Here is a 19,285-nt window from a genome sequence, read left to right as displayed (position 1 = left end):
GAATGAATCAATCCAAGGAGAATGTGGTGTTTGACTGGCAGACAAAATTCTCTGGTTGAGAATGTGGCTGGAATCTTCCAGGAAAAAGGAGGAGAGATGTCTTGAGGGTTGACCAAGACTAGCTCCCAAATCAAATTGAACTTTTACCCAAAAAGTGAAAGTCATCACTGTGTTCTTAGAAGAAGGAGCAGTGGTATTTTCCAAGAAAAAGTGGACTCCAATTCTGTACAAGTATGAGAGAACAGAAAAGTTTTATTATAGTAACAAGAAGCAAGCAATTCAACTGGGTGGGGGGTGGTCGTGTGCAGATGACCTTCAAAGCAGTAAGTAATCAAGGTGTGGTAGCAACAGTTAGTTTCACAAGAAAAGGAGAGAACTGGTTAATTCAGCAAATATATTACACTGAATCTGGTCAAAGAGCTGCTATAGATGTGTCTGAACACAGCAAACGTTGTTCCCTTATGTGTTGAATCTCTGTCTGTTGTCCACTCTCTCTGGCATTTCACTTAGTTGAGTTCCGAGAGATCTCTTTTCCAGACGACTCTGTTCTTCAATGGGCAGATGATAAGGGACAATTTGAGTCCTTCTGTAAAAATGTAATTAAACAAATTTCCAATCATCTGGAAAGAATTCTATAAGCCTCTCCATCTATAGATTACCCAACACAAAACCAATCTTTCTAACAAACCATATGGGTGAGGTGATCACTGTGTCCTAAAGGCGAAAATAAGATGGCAGAGGCAGATGATCCAGCAATCTAGGAAGAATCTAGAGGAGAAACTTTTACTAGGGAGCAAAAGAGAAAGTTTGGGGTCATCTTCTTTGAAGAATTCACAAGGTAGAGAGCATCCATACTTTCTGCTTTGGAGTTCCACAAACTGACAATTTGTCCCTCCCCTGTTAAGTCAACCAAACCTCTGCCGATCACTAACAGTGAACTTTATTACATCGCTTAGTTGGGAGAGCCTGGGAGACGCAGCTGAGAGCACTCTGACTTTGGTGAATGAGTTGTGGGGGCAGGACCACCAGAAAACATGCAGGAAATAGATCTTTGCATTCCATTTAATCTTCCTTAAACAGAAGTAAGAAAACAAATCGAGCAATCTGCAATGCTTGCATGATTAAGTCAAGTATCCCACCTTGACTCTCAACTTCATCTCTGGCATTTTGCTGCCTTAGAGCATAGAGAGCCTCCTTCTCTGCTAATTCTTGCTCCATTTCTTCCTTTTGTTTCTGCTGCTCCAGTTTGTCCTCCAGCTTTCTGATTTTCTCTTCGAACTCCTCTCTGATCTGCACTATCCGTCTCTCTAGCTCTGCTCTGTAAAATTCTTGTGTCACTTGGACTTGTTTCTGAATCTCCTCCTCGGCCTTTTGGTACATCTTATTGGTGAAGCACTTTCCTTTGTTCTCCACCACGACGCGCTGAACCAGCGCCAGCAGCTCCGTTCTCTGGGCCTCCTGCTCAGCTCCTGTCGCCCGATTGTTGAACAGGCAGTAGCGATCCCCAAACTCATCCACCAGCTCTCGCATGCTGTCTGGAGCGTCCTCTAAGAATGTATGGAAACTCATGCCTTCCAACTCATCTTTCCGGGTGAATAAGAGAATCATGTATCTCCTAGCTTGGGTTCCAAACATTTCCAGAACCTTCTTCGTGGACTTGTACTCTTCCTGCGTATACCGGCCCAGCGAGACCACCAGGAGCAGAGCATGAGGCCCCGGGGAGGTCAGGAGGATGCAGCGAGCGATCTCCTTGCCAGTGTCAGCATCCCGTACCTCGGGGTCGAAAATGCCAGGCGTATCCACGACGACAAGTTCTCTCCCTTGCCACCGGCTGCCCCCTTTCATACAGACCTTGGTGACTGAGTTTGCTGCAAGGCTGGAAGGAAACACTTTCTCTCCAAGGATGCTGTTGCCCGTTGCACTTTTTCCTGCTCCAGTCTTACCCACTAAGACAAGTCTCAGTTGTGCATCTCTCTGGTCTTGGGTTCCAAGCCCTGGGACATCAGGAAACAAAAGCCAGGGCATTAGGATGGACCTCTGGCCCTTTCCCCAGCAGGGCTCCTGTTCCGCTCACACACTCCTCCTCTCTTGCCCTAGGCTCCCCTCCCGTGAGCGACCTCTGCACTCACAGGAACGCTACAGAAGGCCTTTCTACAGAAGCCCTATTGAAAGTCTATAGAAAGCCTGATGTTCCTCTTGCCGCACGTGGGGAAGGCCCAAGGACTTTCCAGGATTCCGTGGAGCTTCTTACTCTTACCTTTTGCAGCTAAGTAGCCCACAGAAGAGGAAACAAAATAGCTCAAGAAGAGAATTGCGAGCTGCCGCAGGTAGCTGTTCCCCATAGGAGCAATGCAGGAAGTAACTCGAAATCTGACCTTGGGACGTCTCTGTGGGCGCTCCTCCCCCAGTTTGTAGTCAAAATGGAACTTTTCTTCTTCCCATTAAGAAGCCAGGTAGGGGGGTTTTACAACCCATCCCGTCCTGGCAGGGTACAATAGGGATGCCTGGGCAGAAAGACAAAGCGTCCCTTTCTAGTTCCTGTGTGGGACCAACCTGTCAGGGATTGTGACCCGAGAGAGGACAAAATTCCTCCATTTCAAGTTAAAGACCTTAGCTTCGAATCTAGTGACTTTTTTTACATTCGAAATTAATACATTAAAGAATGATAGCCAGAAAATAGTGACAGTTAGCTGAAGTGACTATAAAATCCCTTGATAGATAAAAAATGAAAGAAAGAAACCCATACAGGTTAGTGCCAGTGGAGCTATCCTTTCTTAGTTCCACTAGATGAAGCACATTCTCCTTCCTAGGAAAGTGGACAGCTAATCCCAGCACGGCACAGCTTAGCAATAGAAACTGTGTTCTCAGAATAACCAGGCCTTGAGTGAAACACCAAATCATCCATACAGCTCTTCTGCATTTGTCTTCAGTATTTCTCTGCATATCTCCTTCCTGTGTCTATAGGGTCCTGGGCTTCAGGATTTGTTAAGCATAGAACCGGGACCCGCAGGATGGAAGACAATGGGCAATCTCATTTGGGAGCCTGTTTCTCTGAGAAGGCAGACCCTGCTGGCCCAGCCCTTGAGTGAGTCTGGTTCCTGCATGAGGAATCCTGTATCACAACCATCCATTTTGGCTTGAAGGTGATGCGTACATTACCACACTCACAACTCCAGACACTATTACAACTCCATTTTATTTCTCAGAGAGGGTATCGCCATTTAGCCAGTTGCCCAGACCAAAAATCTAGGCATTGCTCTTGATTCTTCTCTTTCCTTTCCTTTCCCCATCCAGCCCATCAGCAACCCCTCTTGGCTCCACCTGCAAATCTGTCTGCTTCTCTCCACTGTGAAGCCCAGCACACCAGCTCAAGCTACCGTCGGCATCCATGCCTCCCAAGGAGGCTCCCAGTTGGTCTCTCTGCTTCCATTTTGTCCCCTTCTGTCTACTCTGTAAATTGGAATATTCTTTTAAAAATAGCAAACAGAGGAGAGATATTGCAGAACCCCTAACTCTGCCTTCCACAAAATCTGTAGGTATCATCCCCATCACCTTCTGAGCATTAGCAAAACCATCCCTGATGCAGTTTCTCACATCTGATCACCAGAATCCTGGGGTGAGAGAAGGAGATTTCCAGAAACCAAGAACACTGAATACAGGATGGTGAGGATTATCTAAGGAAAAAATGTGGATGGGAGTTCAGATGATTATTCAGTTAGCAGGACAATGGAAGACTCCAACCTGGGGACATCCTTAGGGCATCTGTAGGCCTAGTGAGAGGGAGCAGCAAGTCAGGGGAAGAGACACTGAAAGGCCCTGTAGCAGGAGAAAGTGCAGGGGGTCCAGAGGAAGTAAATGGAGAGGAAATCAGATATGGGGGTGGGATATTTTGCTCCAGCAAGGATAAGGGCTGGCTGCCAGCTCAGGAGAAGCCCCTGCTAGTTCTCCTTCCTCCCCCCGCCCTGCCGCACAGGGGACCCCCCCCCCCAACACCCTCTCACCAAGGCTCCCAGGTTTGCTGGAGCATGCACCATACTTCAGGGCTGACATTGTAGCGGGAACTCCTGCACAGAAAGGAACACAACTAGTCATTTTAGGGACACGGAAAGTAAGTGGAAACCTCAGCCTCCCCCGACCAGCAATTGCTTTTCCCTGTAAACTTGCTGCTTGCTTTCTCCTCCCATATTTCCCAAAGCTTCTCCACTCTCCAGATTGGCTCATCTTCAGATTGTTCCTTTTTCTCTACACAAGCAAATGCTTGGAGGGCTTTGTTGGTACTGCTTCTGGGCACCCTTCCCCAGCAATCCTAGGGATTTACTGACAGACCCCAGACACCCCCCCCCCCTTAGGAAGCCAGTGTGCCTAAACAATGCTTTCCTTGCTAATAAATTCTTTTCTTCTTCTTCTTTTTTAATGTCCTCTCTGTGCCTTTATGCCTTTCTTCTTCAGTGTGGCTCAGTGGAGGGCCCCTCTATTTGCAGGGTGGGATGCTGCCTGCTTCATGAATGCTCAATAAAATCGATTGGATCTTCCAATTTACTTGGTTGAATTTTGTTTCCTAACAAAGAACTCTCACTGGAGCAGACTTTGACTAGGACAGGCTGAAAATACTAGTTGTTAAGGACAAGTTCATCTGATAAGAAGCCATCCAAAAACATTTAAAACATTATTAGAAAGACAGACACTCCTTTTGTAGGAAGAGTTATTTCTTTATCCCTTATGGATAGGGAGTAGGAAACAGCTTCTTGTAAACTGAGAAGAGAAATCACAGACTTTTTTAAAGTCAGCTTTGGCTACAAATTTGATGTTGGTGATGGGTGTTAGGGAGTAAGTAGGATAACAGAAATAGGAAAACAAAAGGTTTTGGGGTGTTTCTTAAGGTCCTTGTTCCAGCATGTGGGCTTTCTCTCTCTCTCTCTCTCTCTCTCCCTTTTTAAAGATCTTACTTAAGTGAGTTGGGGGAGGTGCAGAGGGGAAGGGAGAGAGAATCTGAAGCAGGCTTCATGCCCAGCCCAGATCTTGATGCGGGGCTAGACTCAGGACCCTGAGATCATGACCCGAGCCCTAGTCAAGACTCAGACACTCAACAGACCGAGCCACTGAGATGCCCCTGGGCCCTCTCTTCATTCTGCAATGCTGTGCTGTTTCTCCCAGTTTAGATGTGAAAACAGAGGACTGCCCTAGTGGCTGAGTTCTCCCACTGCCTGAAGAGCAAGTATCCAGGGGTCCCTGGGGGGCTCAGTCGGCTAAGTGGCCTACTCTTGATTTTGGCTCAGGTCATAATCTCAGGGCCCAGTTGGGCTCCACGCTGGACATGGAGCCTGTTTAATGTTCTGATTCTCTTTCTCCTTCTCCCTCTGTCTCTACCTGCCCCCTCCTTCTCTAAAAAACAAAAAAAAACGAAACAAAACAGTAACAAAACATAAAAACAGGGCACCTGGGGGGCTCAGTTGGTTAAGAGGCTGCCTTCGGTCAGGTCATGATCCAGGGTCCTAGGATCCAGCCCCACATCGGGCTCCCTGCTCAGCAGGGAACCAACTTCTCTATTTCTGCCCCTCCCCGCCATTGGTGCTCTCTCACGAGCCCACATGAGCTCACTCTCTCTCTCCCAAATAAATAAGATCTTAAAAAAAAAACCACCACCACCAAATTTACAGCTTAACATCAGCAAATACAGGAAATAGGAACCAACAAGAAATACACTTTCTGAGAACAAGTATGCCGGTAGGTTTAAGATATACCCCCAGGGGAGAGGTCCTCTCTCCACCAAATCACGTTACCCTCTGTCCCCTCCCCCAAATACCCCTTTTCTCTTACCTGGAAAATCTGGGTCCTGCTCCCTTCTCTAACTTTAAGGCAATGCTAAGCCACAATGTTGAGAAAAAGGAGAGAGGAAGTGAGGGGAGGAGCTGTTCAATCATCTTCGTGTAAGAGACCTGCCCACCTCAGCAACTAGCCCCGCAAATAGAACTTTCTCAATGATGGATTTGATTCGTGCAGTCCAATAGGGTAGCCATTAACCACATGGGCTGTTGACACATGAAATGTGATGTAAGTGTGATTGCAGAACCGAATTCCTCGTTTTACTTCATTTGTATTACTATTTTTAAAGATTCTATGTTTAAGTAATCTCTACACCCAACGGGGAGCTCAAACGCGTGACCCCAAGATCGAGAGTTGCAAGCTCCACTGATGGAATCAGCCAGGCACCCCATTTGAATTAATTTAAAGTTAAATAGCCACATCTGCCTAGTAGCTACCTTATTCAGCCATGCAAACGCTCTACCGTGAGGGATAAAATATGGGTTATGCTGTGACATTCTGGAAAAACCGCTGAGTTGAAACCAGAGGCTGCCAGCTATTCCGAAAAGCTTGCGGTCCCGGACCCCACGTCTCAGCACATCAGGCCTTCCAGCCCAACACCTGCCCCTAGAGCTTTAGGCCTGTATCAGCATAGGCAGCCCTACCTCCCCTCCTCCCTCCCAGTGACTGGGGGAGAGACAGCTGCAATTTCCAAGGTCTCATCTGCTTGAAGCAAGTGAGGGTAACTGGTCTGCTTTTAACTAATGAGACGGGTCCAGAGTCACCCTGCGAGATGGTGCTCAGACCATTTGCAATAGGCTAATCCTTGACATCTGACACTATCTGTCATGAAAATGTAAACTGTGAGACTATGGGGCGGTGGTGAGCAGCATGGATCCCAGTTCCCTAGAGACATGGATTCCGTTATGAAAGAGGTGCCAATTTACAATTACACCCCATAACTGAGACTTTATTTCAAGTTGCATAACACTTGAGTAATTATACAAACTGCTAACAATTCCAAAGAGATCAAATAGAAGACATAAATATCTCTGAGGATAGTATGTGGTCGGCCTTGTGCGTACAAGCACAGGGTAACTACTCCTAAACAGGAGACAGGGCAATGGAATAAACTGTGCACTAGGAGTGAGGATAAAGAACATTCTAGAACAATATAACCCAAATAACAAGGACGACTCAGCCCCTGGGTGAGATAGGCAAAAAAAGCAAGTCAAAAGAACAGGCAGGGTGTAAACACATGTCTGTGATTCCGAAGTGATTTAAAGAGAGAAAGGGTGGGATTATATTTTGTTACTAAGCGTAAGCCCAGCCAGAAGGTTTATATCATTCTTTATTTAAGTGTGGGAGTGAGAGCAGAGATTGATGTAAAATATGATCCAAATCGAAATTTTAAGTACTATTAAACCCCCAAGCCATTACTTAGATATTCCTTATTGGGGTAACAAGGATCACGACATATAGGGAATTCCCTATCACGGCTGACATTTGTAACGACACCCAGGTTCACGACCTGAGCCGAAGTCAGATACTGAACCCGCTGAGCCACCCAGGCGCCCCTGAAATGTGTGTACTTTGCTCTCATTTTTGACGGCTATTTTCCCTGAGTGCAGGATTTCAGGCTAGCTGTTATTTTCTCTCAGCACACTGAAAATCTGCCTCCACTGTTTTCCTGGCTTCCTCCTGACTGTGAAGAAGTCAGTGGAGGGACGCTTGTGTGATTCAGCCGGTTAAGCGTCTGCCTTCAGCTCAGGTCATGATCCCTGGGCTCATAGCGGGGAGTCTGCTTCTCCCTCTGCCCCTGCACCCCACCCCCCGCTCGCACTCTCTCTCAAATAAATAAATAAAATAATAAATAAATAAATAAAATTTTTAAAAGGAAAAGAAAAGAAATCGGTGGGCACCCGGCCGGCACAGTTGGTGGAGTGCACAAAAATATTTGGAAAAAGAGAAATTACGTAGGAAAGAGAGCGGAGGATGATGCCTACACACTCACAGTACAGCCCCAGGAAGTGTGTGGTCCACGGTCGGTGTCAGCCCGGCTCTCAGAAGCCTCTCACAAGAACACCCACAAGCTTCTCACAAGAGCTTCTCACAAGAACTTCTCCCAAGAACACAAATTTGTTGTGAATTTACCTGTGCACGACCGCACTTCTTTCCTGTCTTCCCCACAACCATATCCTGCTCCGTTCTTATCTCACCCGCCACATGGAGTTGCGGGCACTTCACAGGATACGGACGAGGTTAAGGTGCAAGGTGCATGCCCCCTACCCAGCCCTGCCACGGACGCCTAATGAAGGACCGTCCCAGCTCCGACCTGAGCTGAGTGAAATGGCCAGGGCAGGCTGTCCTGCCTGACTCTGACCTTCAGAGTCCTGACGGTGGAGCTTTAAAAGCCCAGACTGCTTACAGAAAACTTCGGAGGTTGATTTTTTATTAATTTTATTATTGCTTATTTGAAGTAATAACAACTTGTACTTTGAATTAGAATTTCTTTTTACAAGTTGTGAACGGCCACAAATGATGGTGTGTGAACATAAATATGTAAAAGTAGTTTGCACATTCTTACTATATTTTATTTCTATTTAACAAGAGATCAGGGATTTCAAATTCAAGATGGCCAACTGGACATAGGTAATCATTGTAGAAAAGGGATTAATAGAAATTGTAGACCATAGACACTCTCTCTTTCTGTTTTTTAAAACTTAAAAAAAAAAAAATCTGGGGCACCTGGATGATTCAGTCAGTTGAGTGTCTGACTCTTGATTTTGGCGCAGGTCATGATCTCAGGGTCTTGGGATCAATCATGATCTCAGGGTCTTGGGATCAAACCCCAAGTCGGGCTCCCTGCTCGGCAGGGACTGCTTCAGGATTCTCCCTCTCCCTGTGCCCCTCCCCCAACTTGTGCACCACACACCGTCTCTCTCTCTCCCTTTCTCTCTCTCTCTCTCAATTAAGTAAATCTTTAAAACAAACAAACATACAAACAAAAACTTTTCCTCTTGACCCCTTCAAATACCTATCAAATTAGTTGAAGAACTAAACCTCACAAAACTGGTTCTCGCTCCTTCCTTTGCAAGTCCTGTATGGATCTTCTAGCATCTAGCTTTGGACTGTGGGGATATTGGCAATTATTGAAGACTCAGCTGCAATTGAGGGAGATATTTATGTTACTATCCTGCCACATTCACCCCAAGCCTTTCACATAATCTTCAGACCCAAATTTCAAGTTAATGCAGATCATTTACATTGGACCCTACCTTGACAACTGATATTCAACTTGGCACAAACCTAACTGAACGCTATTGCTCCTGACTCTACCCTTCCCCTGACAACCTTACTTGTCACCCTTAAGTTTCCTATTTCTGAAAAGAAGCACGATCGTCGGACCCATCACCCACGTGGACGCATCCCACACATCCTTCACAGTAGACGTCAAGCCCTGAATTCTTCCTCAGGTCTTCCTCTATAAATCCTAGTTTAAATTCTGCATTATGGATCATGACTAGCACATATTTCAATAACGGGGATCATGCACACATTAAAGGCTGGAACTTCCAGAGTCCTCAGCGCTCAGAGAAAACTCGGATATAAAATAGGTTAAGATGAGTGAGCAATATTTCATTTGTCAAGTAAAAAGATAATGATTTATTTGATTTACTCCTTTTTTCCTCTGGGTATGTCTTACCTTCCAAAATAGAATATAAGGCTGAGAGAAAAGAAATCAGCTCACAGAAGTTGCGTGTTCAATAGGCCTTAACACAGGTTCATTGAATTCATAATGCTTCTGCACATCTCTGAGGGAAAATGCCTTTTAAATGGTTTTTAAATGAAAAACATCAGGACACGGCATGAATACTACTGCACAGATGAGTCGCTCACAAGGAAGTATTTTTGAATATAAGAATTGCATGAAGGCAAAGAGCAGTTTGGTCCAGCGGTGTTATTTGACATATGTTATGAATATGTTTGCTTATGAGAGTTTTTTTCTTCCGTGTCGTTTTTACTCCATTCCTAATACTTGTGATGAGCAGAGATTTAGGATCTTATTTTTTCCAGACTTAATCTCTAATCCGTCTCCCTAAAATTCACTGATACAGTAAATACTCTTAGTCGTGTTCATAGTCAAAACAAAGACGACTGTAAAAATTCCAATGATTTGGGGGAGACTGGGTGGCTCAGTCGTTAAGCATCTGCCTTCAGCTCAGGTCATGATCCTGGAGTCCCAGGATCGAGCCCCACATCGGGCTCCCTGCTCAGTGGGGAGTCTACGTCTCCCTCTGCCCTTCACCTTGCTCGTGCTCTCTCACCCCACTTCTGCTCTCTGGCTCTCACTTTCTCAAATAAATAAATAAAATCTTTTTTAAAAAATTCTAATGATTTGAATTTGGGATGTCTGCAATCACTGTAAATGATAGAAAGTCACCCCTCCAGCTTCGAAGTTTCTCAATTCTTTAGCAAGACACAACCTTTCAAATACTCACTGCGAATGTCACAGCTTGGAAGGGGAAGGAAGAGATTTTTCTGGTGGCAGAAAAGACTAGAGGGAATTTCAAACCAACAACAGCCATAAAGATCAGGGAATGCTCTGAAAGAAAAGTGAGAATCCTAAGATCTATCAATCAGAATTCTAGCAGCAAAAAGATGGCCTACTCTCATCAGGTCCCAGGGGGAGTTTTAGAGAAGGGACTTCCTACAAACTGTGGATACAGGGCTTTGGAAACGACAAGGGGGAGTGCTAGTAATGGTGAGAAGATGGTATCCCAACCGTAAGGGGGTGAACAAAGACTGGAACCCAGAAGGTGAGTTGGGTAGAGAGGCTGTCTTGGGAGGAGCTCTCGCCATTGGCTTAGGGTTGTGGCTGGTCAGAGATGGCCCTGCAGGGAGAGAAGCAGGAGAACGAAGACCCAGCCTTGCTTTTCTACTCCCCTGGGGTCTCCTACTTGGACTTCCCATTGGCCACGCCAAGCAGAAGTCAGAGAGCAGGAGATCCCACCAATGTAGTCCATTGAGATCAGCCTCCTGGGGCAGAGAGCTAGGGTGAAGAAGGCGGAAGTGTGGGTCTGCAGAGGCCAGTGAAAATTATTTGGCACAGAAGAGATTTTTAGTTACAGTCAGACACATTTTCAGTTAGGATGGGACCTAAGAAAGAAAAGAGAGAAAAGCATTAAGAGAATCTACCAACTTCTAGATCTCTGTGAACGACAGAAGCAGCTTTCCAGAGAAACCCGATGCTTCACTAACAAATTACTCATAGACCAGCCCTGCAGCAGCACATGCCCCCAGTGGTGTGCACACGTAATGTCTGCAGGATTTCGATTTGAATTTTCCTAAACTGAGTCCTTCAAGTCTATATATCATTGCCTGAGAAAGCCAATTTTGTAACTTCTTAAATTTGTCGGCACTGTGAAGAGGGACGGGGGGAAATGGGAGGTGGTGGGGACCAAGCTGGGAAGAGGTTTCATTCTGGTTAGCTGTCACTGCAGAACAAACCATTCTGAAGTTCGGTGGCTTAAAACAGCAACCATCATTTATTTTTTTCTCATCAATCTGCAATCTTTGGAAAATACAGTCTACCACTATTACAAATCATAGTAAATTCAGGAGCAAAAGTGAAATTGACATGACTACCAAAACATATGCCATATTTTTGAAAGCACCTTCCTAATCCCATCTAAAACCTCTGCAAATATACCCTTCTCAGCTTCTACCCTTAGATTTTTTATTTTTTCATCATACTTCATCTTCAGCGCTTTTATTTTTCCCTCTCGTTCTTGCTGTGATTTATGAGCATATTCCCTTTCTACTAGTTTAATTTCATTATTTAATTGATCAGTGTAGATTTGCTTCAGGACTTCTGCCTTTTGATTCAGCTTTTCCTCTGTATCCTTGTAAATGTTATCAGAAAAGTAAGCCCCGACTTTGCTCCACACCATCTCATCTATCAGCCCCAACAGCTCCTGCACTTGAGCTTCCTTCTCGGCTTCCGTGGCTCTGTTGTTGAAGGCACAGCAGCGGTTCCCACATTCCTGGATGATGTTCCTGAGGCTCACATCTGCATCTGCTATATAGTCACTTAGGCTCTGACCCTCCAAGTTATCTTTGCGAGTGAACAAAATGATCATGTGCTTCAAGGCTGGCTTCCCAAAGAGAGCCTTGATCAATGCCACGGTCTTCTGCTCTTCCTCTGTATAGCGGCCCAGCTGCAGAACCAAGAGGATGGCGTGGGGCCCGGGGCAGGAGTAGAGGACACAACGGCTGATTTCCTTGCAGGTGGTGTCCAGGGTCTCCTTGGTGTCAAAGAGCCCCGGGGTGTCAACAACAAGAATATTCTTCCCGTTCCATTCCCGGGATGCTCTTTGACACTTTTTGGTAACAGCGTGAGCAGCAATTTTAGATTCAAATTCTTTTCTCCCAAGGATGGTGTTTGCTGCTGCGCTCTTCCCATTTCCTGTTTTCCCTACCAGAACAATCCTCAGACTCCTGCACTGACAGTGAGCCATGTCAGTATCAGGAGGCTCGAAGGCTTAGGTATCCACAGACCTGAAGGGAAGGAGAAGAAAATGGGTCATGGAAGTAAGTGGAAAACATTACCCCCTCTTTTCTCCTTTGTGTTCCTCCTTGAAAATGTGTAGCGGTCTACTATCCATGTTGATCCCATAAAGACAGAAAGATGAAACAGTTCAATCACCATGGAAGAAATAATAAAATAGTTAAAGAGTTTCCACACCAAAGAGTACCAGGTCCAGATGGTTTCATGGGGAACTCACTTCTACCCTTAAAGATCTAAGAATCTCCGTGCATCTTAAGCTATTCCTGATGATTTAAAAAGAAGGAAAACTTTTGATTCTTTCTATGACATAGGTATGATACTGATCCCGAAGACTAACAAAGATTTCACCAATAAATAAAGCTACAGACCTGCCTCATTTGTGAATACTAATACAAAATCCTAAATAAATTATTAGACACTAAAAAGTAACACACCATGATTAAATGTGATTTATTTCAGAAATCCTAGGGTGCTTCAATATGAGAAAATGGGTTGTTACAACACATTCTCATGAATAGATTAAGAATAAAAATACCTAGATGCAGAAAAGACATTTCACCAAATGCAATACTAATTCATGTTTAAAGCATTTCATAACATTTGAGTTATTAGATACTTCTTTAATGTGATCTTATATACATATAAATTTAAAATTTTTTGTCACCACTTATTTTCCACTGCAGCTAGAAGAGTTGATTATAAAATTCATTTGGGGAGCGCCGGGGTGGCTCAGTAGTTAAGCGTCTGCCTTCGGCTCAGGTCATGATCCCAGGGTCCTGGGATCGAGCCCCGCATCGGGTTCCCTGCTCTGTGGGAAGCCTGCTTCTCCCTCTCCCACTCCCCCTGCTTGTGTTCCCTCTCTAGCTGTCTCTCTCTCTGTCAAATAAATAAAATCTTTAAAAAAAAAATAAAATTCATTTGGATGAATGAAAAAGAAAATTATCCTGGACAATCAAGAAAGATAAGAACTATGAGGGAGGACTGGCTCTACCAGATTATAAAGCATTTTAGCCTCTATATTTAAGGCGTTATGATGTCAGTGCATGAACAGAGAGTCAGAACAGTGAAACCAATCCAGAAAATTCAGAAACAGACCAAATTGATCATACTATATTCATGAATATTCAATTCAGTTATATTATGTTACATTTATATTCAATAAGGCAGCATCTCACATCAATGGCGGGAGGGTGGGGGGAAGACGGACTAATAACCAGCACTGAGAGAACTACAAAACCATACAGAAAAACACAAAACTGCATCCACTTTCTTATGCCATTCAAATTCTAAATAGATGAGAAATCTAAACGTAAAAAATAATCCATATAAATACTAGAAGAAATGTGGGTAAATTCTTTGTAACCTGGAGTGGATAAAATATTTCTAAGATTTTAAAGAGAGTAAGGAAAAAGACTCATAAATTTGATTACATAAAAATCTAAAAGATAATGTGAGGCAAAGAACACTACAGACATTAAAACACAAATGTCAAACTGAGGGAAAATTTTTTCAGCCGATATCAAAGAGGGTTAATTTTCCTACTATACAAAGAATAATGATGAATAAAAGAGAAAATTAGCCTATTGTACAGAGAATTCCTAAAAGTAGAGAAACAAAAGACCAACAGCTTGATAGAAAATGGAGTAAGACATATGAATAAACAGTTCAAAGGACAAAGTGTAAATACCCTTGAATATATGAAAATATATGAACATTGACTTAGAATACAGAAAAAGAAGTCAAACATAGAAAAAATAAAATAACTAAATTAAAGCAATTCAAATTACACTGAGATACTATTTCTCACCTACAAGTTTGGCAAAAATCCAAAAATTTGCTGATATAATCTGTTGGTAAAGGTTTAGAGGAAATAGGTCCTCTTCTCCATGGTTAATGGGAATGGAAAAACAGTCCAAAACCTACAGAGGAGAAGTTAGCACTATCTTGTAAAAGTACATGTGCATTTATCCTTGGAGTATTAGTCCCAATTTTAGGATATATGCCTGTATGAGGGCAGACCACCCCAAAATGTGCCACTTTGGCATGCTGATTATTTTAAATAAAAGTTACTAAAGAAACAGCCTGAGCAAGAAGGACACCCAGACCCTCCTCTGTCCCCCTGCAAGTCGGAAACTAATCTCCCATGTGAAGGATGCCCTCCCTGTCCCAGGAGCTAAAGAGACATCCTTACGACCAGAGATGGGAGATTTGGAGCCAAGAAGCTGTACAGACAACTCTTGTTACTTTTTACTCACTTACTACCCCAGCCCAAAGTCTGTTTAGAATTCCTTACTAATTGAAGCTCCCAAAGGTAAGTTTTCTTTGTCTTGTCAATTCCTCCCAGATTCATTGTCTCTTGGTCTAAAAAGTATAAAAACTGCTCCCTGCTCTGGGGGAGCCTGCTTCTCCCTCTTTCTCTGCTGCTTCCCCTGCTTGTGCTCTCGGTCTCTCTGTCAAATAAATAAATAAATAAATAAATCTTTTTAAAAATTAAAAAAAACAAAGTTCGAATTACATCACTTTGCTTTTATGAAACACCTACACGTGGACCTGTTTTTGCTAGCCAAAGTAAATTCGAAGAGGATTTTCATTTTTACAAAAAATGCTGAAAGCAAAAACAGTGTTCAGCGTCTGTTTTACATTCAGATGAGCCACTTGAGAGGCAGCACACATCTTGGGCCGTGAGAATGATGCTGCCAAGCCCCTTCCCCAGGAACCCCACACAGCATCTCAGCATCCAGCTGCCAGAGCTTTGAACCATGTGAGCATGTGGGCTTTACCTCAATTGATTCTGTGCATTGGTTAGCAAGTAGTGTCTAAAGCCATCAGAAATGCATAGGGAGGTGATTTGGGGGGGATCTGGGAATACCTAAAAAATTTTCCCCTATAAATTAATGGTAATTGTTTCTCTGCATTTTGGTTTATGAAAGATTTTATAGGAGCATTCTGCTTTCAGATAGTAGGGGAAACCTGTAAATAGTTTATATAATTATACAACAAAAACTATATCTTAAAATACTAGTAAGGGGCGCCTGGGTGGCTCAGTTGGTTAGGCATCCAACTCTTGATCTCAGCTCAGGTCTTAATCTCAGGGTCATGAGTTCAGGCCCCATATTAGGCTCCAGCGTGGAGCCTACATTAAATAAATAAATAAATAATTTTAAAAAAATACTCGTAAAAATCAAAAGCAAATGACACATAGTATTTGGTGTGATGGATAAACCACACAAAAAATTGGCCAAAGAAACTTGAAAATGCAGTAATTTCATTGTCCATCCACAGTGGAATATACCATAAGGTCAAAAAAGGGAAGAAACCTGCCAAAAATAATCTGAAATTGTTTTCAGGAATCCTGTCTTGTTCTTAGCTTTGTGTGTGTGTGTGTGTGTGTGTGTGTGTGTAGTTTTGAAGGCCAGTGACAAGCCCAGTGGCAGAGAGCATCCTGAGTGCCCATACTGTGCTCTTCAAATGCCATTTCCCACTAAAAACATTAGGACTCTTAGGAAAAAGTACTGATCCCAGTCTGGGCTAGGAAATGTGCAAGTGGATCCTAGGCTGTCTCGTCATACTATAAAGCAAGGATGCTACCAAAAATTACTCAGACCATGGGGCGCCTGGGTGGCTCAGTCGGCAGAGCATGCAACTCTTGATCTCAGGGTCAAACTGGGTATAGAGATTACTTTAAAAAATTACTCCAGGGGCCCCTGCATAGCTCAGTCATTAAGCGTCTGCCTTCGGCTCAGGGCATGGTCCCAGGGTCCTGGGATCGAGCCCCGCATGGGGCTCCCTGCTCGGCGGGAAGCCTGCTTCTCCCTCTCCCACTCCCCCTGCTTGTGTTCCTTCTCTCGATGTGTCTCTCTCTGTCAAATAAATAAATAAATAATCTTTAAGAAAATAATAAAATAAAAAATTGCGCAAATCTTATCAAAAGGACTAACGAGTCAACTTGAAGAAGCTCTGACAGAGATGGGGCAATTTGAGGATCCATAGAATAATATTTCCAATGGATTGAAATAGATCAAATATGTTGAAATCCACAAATTCATAAAAATATCATCATATTTAAAGAAGTCAGTTGTTCCTTTTGGGGTATGCTAGGAAATAATTCCATCATTCTGAACATGGACAAATAAAGGGAAAGAATCAAGCATGTCTTTTGTGTTATATAACTGGACCTCATGGAAATGAAAGAACTGTTGAGGGGAAGTTCTTTTCATAGGGTTATTCCATCTAATAAATGAAGAAAGAATGATAGAATTAGAATATCATAATTTGTGACCCTTAATGAAACCATTTTACCCTAGGCTGTCATTAGTGTCTGCTAAATCACAGGAAGAGAGAGAAGCGAACATAATGTGCCTTCCAATGTATGTTTACAACGGCTACTATGAAATAGTCCCACCCAAAAAACGAGGAAAACCTTAATCTGATCAAGCCTCTCCTTAAATATAAATTCATACAAAACACTGAAACTAGAAGAGCATGTTAAAGGACATCTTGAGGATTTAATCAACAAAATGTACACTGTCCAACTCTGTTGGACAAAAGACTGCCCCTTTCTTAAACAACAACAAAAATTTCACAGACAGAAACAGGAAGGTGGAAACTTTCACATTAAGTGAAACTTAAGAGATATCAAATAATTGCAATTTAGGAACCTTATTAGGATCTGATTTCCAAACAACTTTTAAAATTATGAGACCATTGGGGAATCTGAATACATCTGGTAATTTTTTAAAAATTTCTAATTGCTTTTCAAAGTCTGAAAAAGTCATATTTTTAATGGTCTTTCTCTTTCAGACATACATACTCGAATATTTACTGATAAAGTGATAGAGTGTCTGACATTTGCTTCAAAATAATCTGGGATGGGTGGGAGGGGCTTATAGACAAAACAAGACTTACACAAATTGATAATTGTTGAAGGTACATGGAAGTTGTCTTTATCTTTGAATGAGTTAAAAATCTCCCACAATTGGGGATGCCTGGTGGCTCAGTCGTTAAGCGTCTGCCTTCGGCTCAGGTCATGATCCCAGGGCCTGGGTTTGAGTCCCACATCCTGCTCCTTGCTCCGCGGGGAACCTGCTTCTCCCTCCCCCTCCCCTCTCCCTCTCCTTCTGCTTGCCCCTCCACCTGCTTGTGCTCTATCAAATACATAAATAAAATCTTTAAAAAAAAAAGAAGTAAAAAAAAATTTTCCCACAATAAAAATTTAACTTCCCCGTACTTTAGCAACTACTGAATGTATACTCTATACCAAGCACCCTGGTAAATAGGTTTTGTACATTCTCTTCTTTACTCCCCAAAATTACCTGCAAGGAAGCCAATTTTCTTATTCTAATTTTTAAAGTTTATTTATTTTTTATTTAAGTAATCTCTACACCCAACGTGGGGCACGAACTCACGATCCCTGAGATCAAAAGTCACACACAGGCTCTTCTGACTGAGTCAGACAGGCACCCCTATTCTAATTGTTTAAATGAGGAAATTGATGTGGCTCCGAAATGCTGAGAGACTTGCCCAAGGTCACAGTGCTAATAGGCATTGGGCAGAGGGGGGATCCAATTCAAAGACTGTCTGACCACCATGTTCGTGCATAATAACCTCTGCACACTATGGTCTCTTCCTGGTTCCTTCCTGGTCCTTGATTCCCTACATTTCCACTTACATTGAATCAGAAATAGATCAGGGGAGACCAAGGGAGACAGCACCCACTCTTTCCAGAAACAGTGAAGTGGTAGCAAGCCTGGAATTAGGGAAGGTAACAAAAGGGTTTCAGACACACTGTGTCTGTAGAATAGCTACCTCTCCACCCCCATGGCACTCCTCCTCACCTCATCTGCTACACTGTCCATCACACAGCTGCGCTCCTTAAATGTTGCTGAGTCCTTACTCAGTTTGCTGAGTGACGAAGGTACTCACTTTGCCATTAGTGACTAAGGTACCCCTGGGAGATTAATGAAGCCACATTCACACAGCCTGGGATTCAGATCCTTTTTCAGGAGAAAGAGGGATTCGGACTCAGTGGTCTTTAAATTGCCTTCCGGCTCTAAAGACCTACCTTGAGGACGCTAATGTCCCATTAAGGGAAATGGATGGCTTGTCAGGCGGCGCTCAATGTCTGTCACAACAGCAACTGATGCAAGGTGTGCTATTCAGCCAGTTTGTCCCGTAAATACGAGACACGGCGACATCGGGCAAATCAGTCTCTTTATTCCCACCCTACCCTCCACCACTACCCCTCTGGCAGCATCCTCCTTGCTGGGCTGCTTGGCACAGACCAGAGTCCACCCCATGCACACCCCTGTGTCCCGCTGCATCTCACAGCTCCATCGCTCTGAGGCCAGGCTCACCTTTGGAAGAGATGATGAGTTGTCAGGGTTTTTTCCAAAGAAGCTGTTTGAGCTGGTGCTTTTGCTTTAACTGTAAGGAAAAAGTGTTTGTACCCTTTGAAACCTCTGAGCCAGGAAGTTCTGATTGGGTGGAGCTAGTGAAGGAAGAGTTTGCCTTTAAAGAGACAGAAATATTGCCCCATAATTTGGGGGCTGCTTTAGTTTTGCCAAGTTGAAACCTTTTTCTCCGTGTGCCTGTTTTCACACCAAAATTTCCAAAGCTATATTTGTTGTTTGGGGTTATAGTGGTGGATCAAAAGGCCCTTGTTAAATGACCCAAATCATGCACACAGAGCCAGCCACAGGGTCTGATCATCTTCCCCAGATAGAGTGGGAGACTTTCGGGTGATTCTGGAAAGAAGGAACTCAGATATGTGGCTTTGTGTTTCCAAATTTAGAGCCTGGGGATACTTCCCAGGGATTGTATGATATGGGTTTTTAGTATAGTCTTTCATGAAGGTCTCGAGTTACTCATTCAAAAATCGTTAGCATTCAGGTACAAAGCCAAAAGTCTAAACCT

At 43.5% G+C, this 19,285-nt stretch overlaps 2 protein-coding genes across 7 annotated transcripts; both read right to left on the bottom strand.

The window, feature by feature from the left end:
* Positions 1 to 232: 232 nt before the first annotated feature.
* Positions 233 to 18,791, bottom strand: LOC118525177 (GTPase IMAP family member 4). 5 transcript variants are annotated; one of them, XM_078065539.1, is made up of 3 exons: positions 18,727 to 18,791; positions 4,002 to 4,064; positions 233 to 1,994 (listed from the first exon to the last, which is right to left on the bottom strand). In XM_078065539.1, the coding sequence occupies exons 2-3, from the start codon at positions 4,048 to 4,050 to the stop codon at positions 1,063 to 1,065; spliced, it is 981 nt and encodes a 326-aa protein (XP_077921665.1). In that variant the 5' UTR covers positions 4,051 to 4,064; positions 18,727 to 18,791; the 3' UTR covers positions 233 to 1,062. The 5 variants fall into 5 exon arrangements, with proteins under 5 accessions (XP_077921665.1, XP_077921667.1, XP_035931638.2 ...); XM_078065541.1 differs by lacking the exon at positions 18,727 to 18,791 and adding an exon at positions 9,509 to 11,217; XM_036075745.2 differs by lacking the exon at positions 18,727 to 18,791 and adding an exon at positions 7,817 to 8,169.
* On the bottom strand, positions 11,333 to 18,797 carry LOC144380703 (GTPase IMAP family member 7-like). 2 transcript variants are annotated; one of them, XM_078065542.1, is made up of 2 exons: positions 18,727 to 18,797; positions 11,333 to 12,363 (listed from the first exon to the last, which is right to left on the bottom strand). In XM_078065542.1, exon 2 carries the CDS (start codon positions 12,321 to 12,323, stop codon positions 11,448 to 11,450), a length of 876 nt encoding a protein of 291 aa, XP_077921668.1. In that variant the 5' UTR covers positions 12,324 to 12,363; positions 18,727 to 18,797; the 3' UTR covers positions 11,333 to 11,447. The 2 variants fall into 2 exon arrangements, with proteins under 2 accessions (XP_077921668.1, XP_077921669.1); XM_078065543.1 differs by lacking the exon at positions 18,727 to 18,797 and adding an exon at positions 18,435 to 18,699.
* Between the last annotated feature and the right edge of the window lie 488 nt (positions 18,798 to 19,285).

The sequence above is a fragment of the Halichoerus grypus genome, unplaced genomic scaffold (genome assembly GCF_964656455.1).
Source record: "Halichoerus grypus unplaced genomic scaffold, mHalGry1.hap1.1 HAP1_SCAFFOLD_91, whole genome shotgun sequence".
Taxonomy (NCBI): Eukaryota; Metazoa; Chordata; class Mammalia; order Carnivora; family Phocidae; genus Halichoerus; species Halichoerus grypus.
Note: the sequence above shows the minus strand (reverse complement) of the source record. Positions and strands in the feature narration are given on the sequence as shown.

Excerpts from the sequence above, each read along its gene's own strand:
- LOC118525177 (XM_078065539.1), bottom strand. The coding sequence starts at position 4,050 with ATGTCAGCCCTGAAGTATGGTGCATGCTCCAGCAAACCTGGGAGCCTT. Across the intron at positions 1,995-4,001 it reads CAGCAAACCTGGGAGCCTTG|GGCTTGGAACCCAAGACCAG; the intron begins GTGAGAGGGTGT and ends CTGATGTCCCAG.
- LOC144380703 (XM_078065542.1), bottom strand. The coding sequence starts at position 12,323 with ATGGCTCACTGTCAGTGCAGGAGTCTGAGGATTGTTCTGGTAGGGAAA.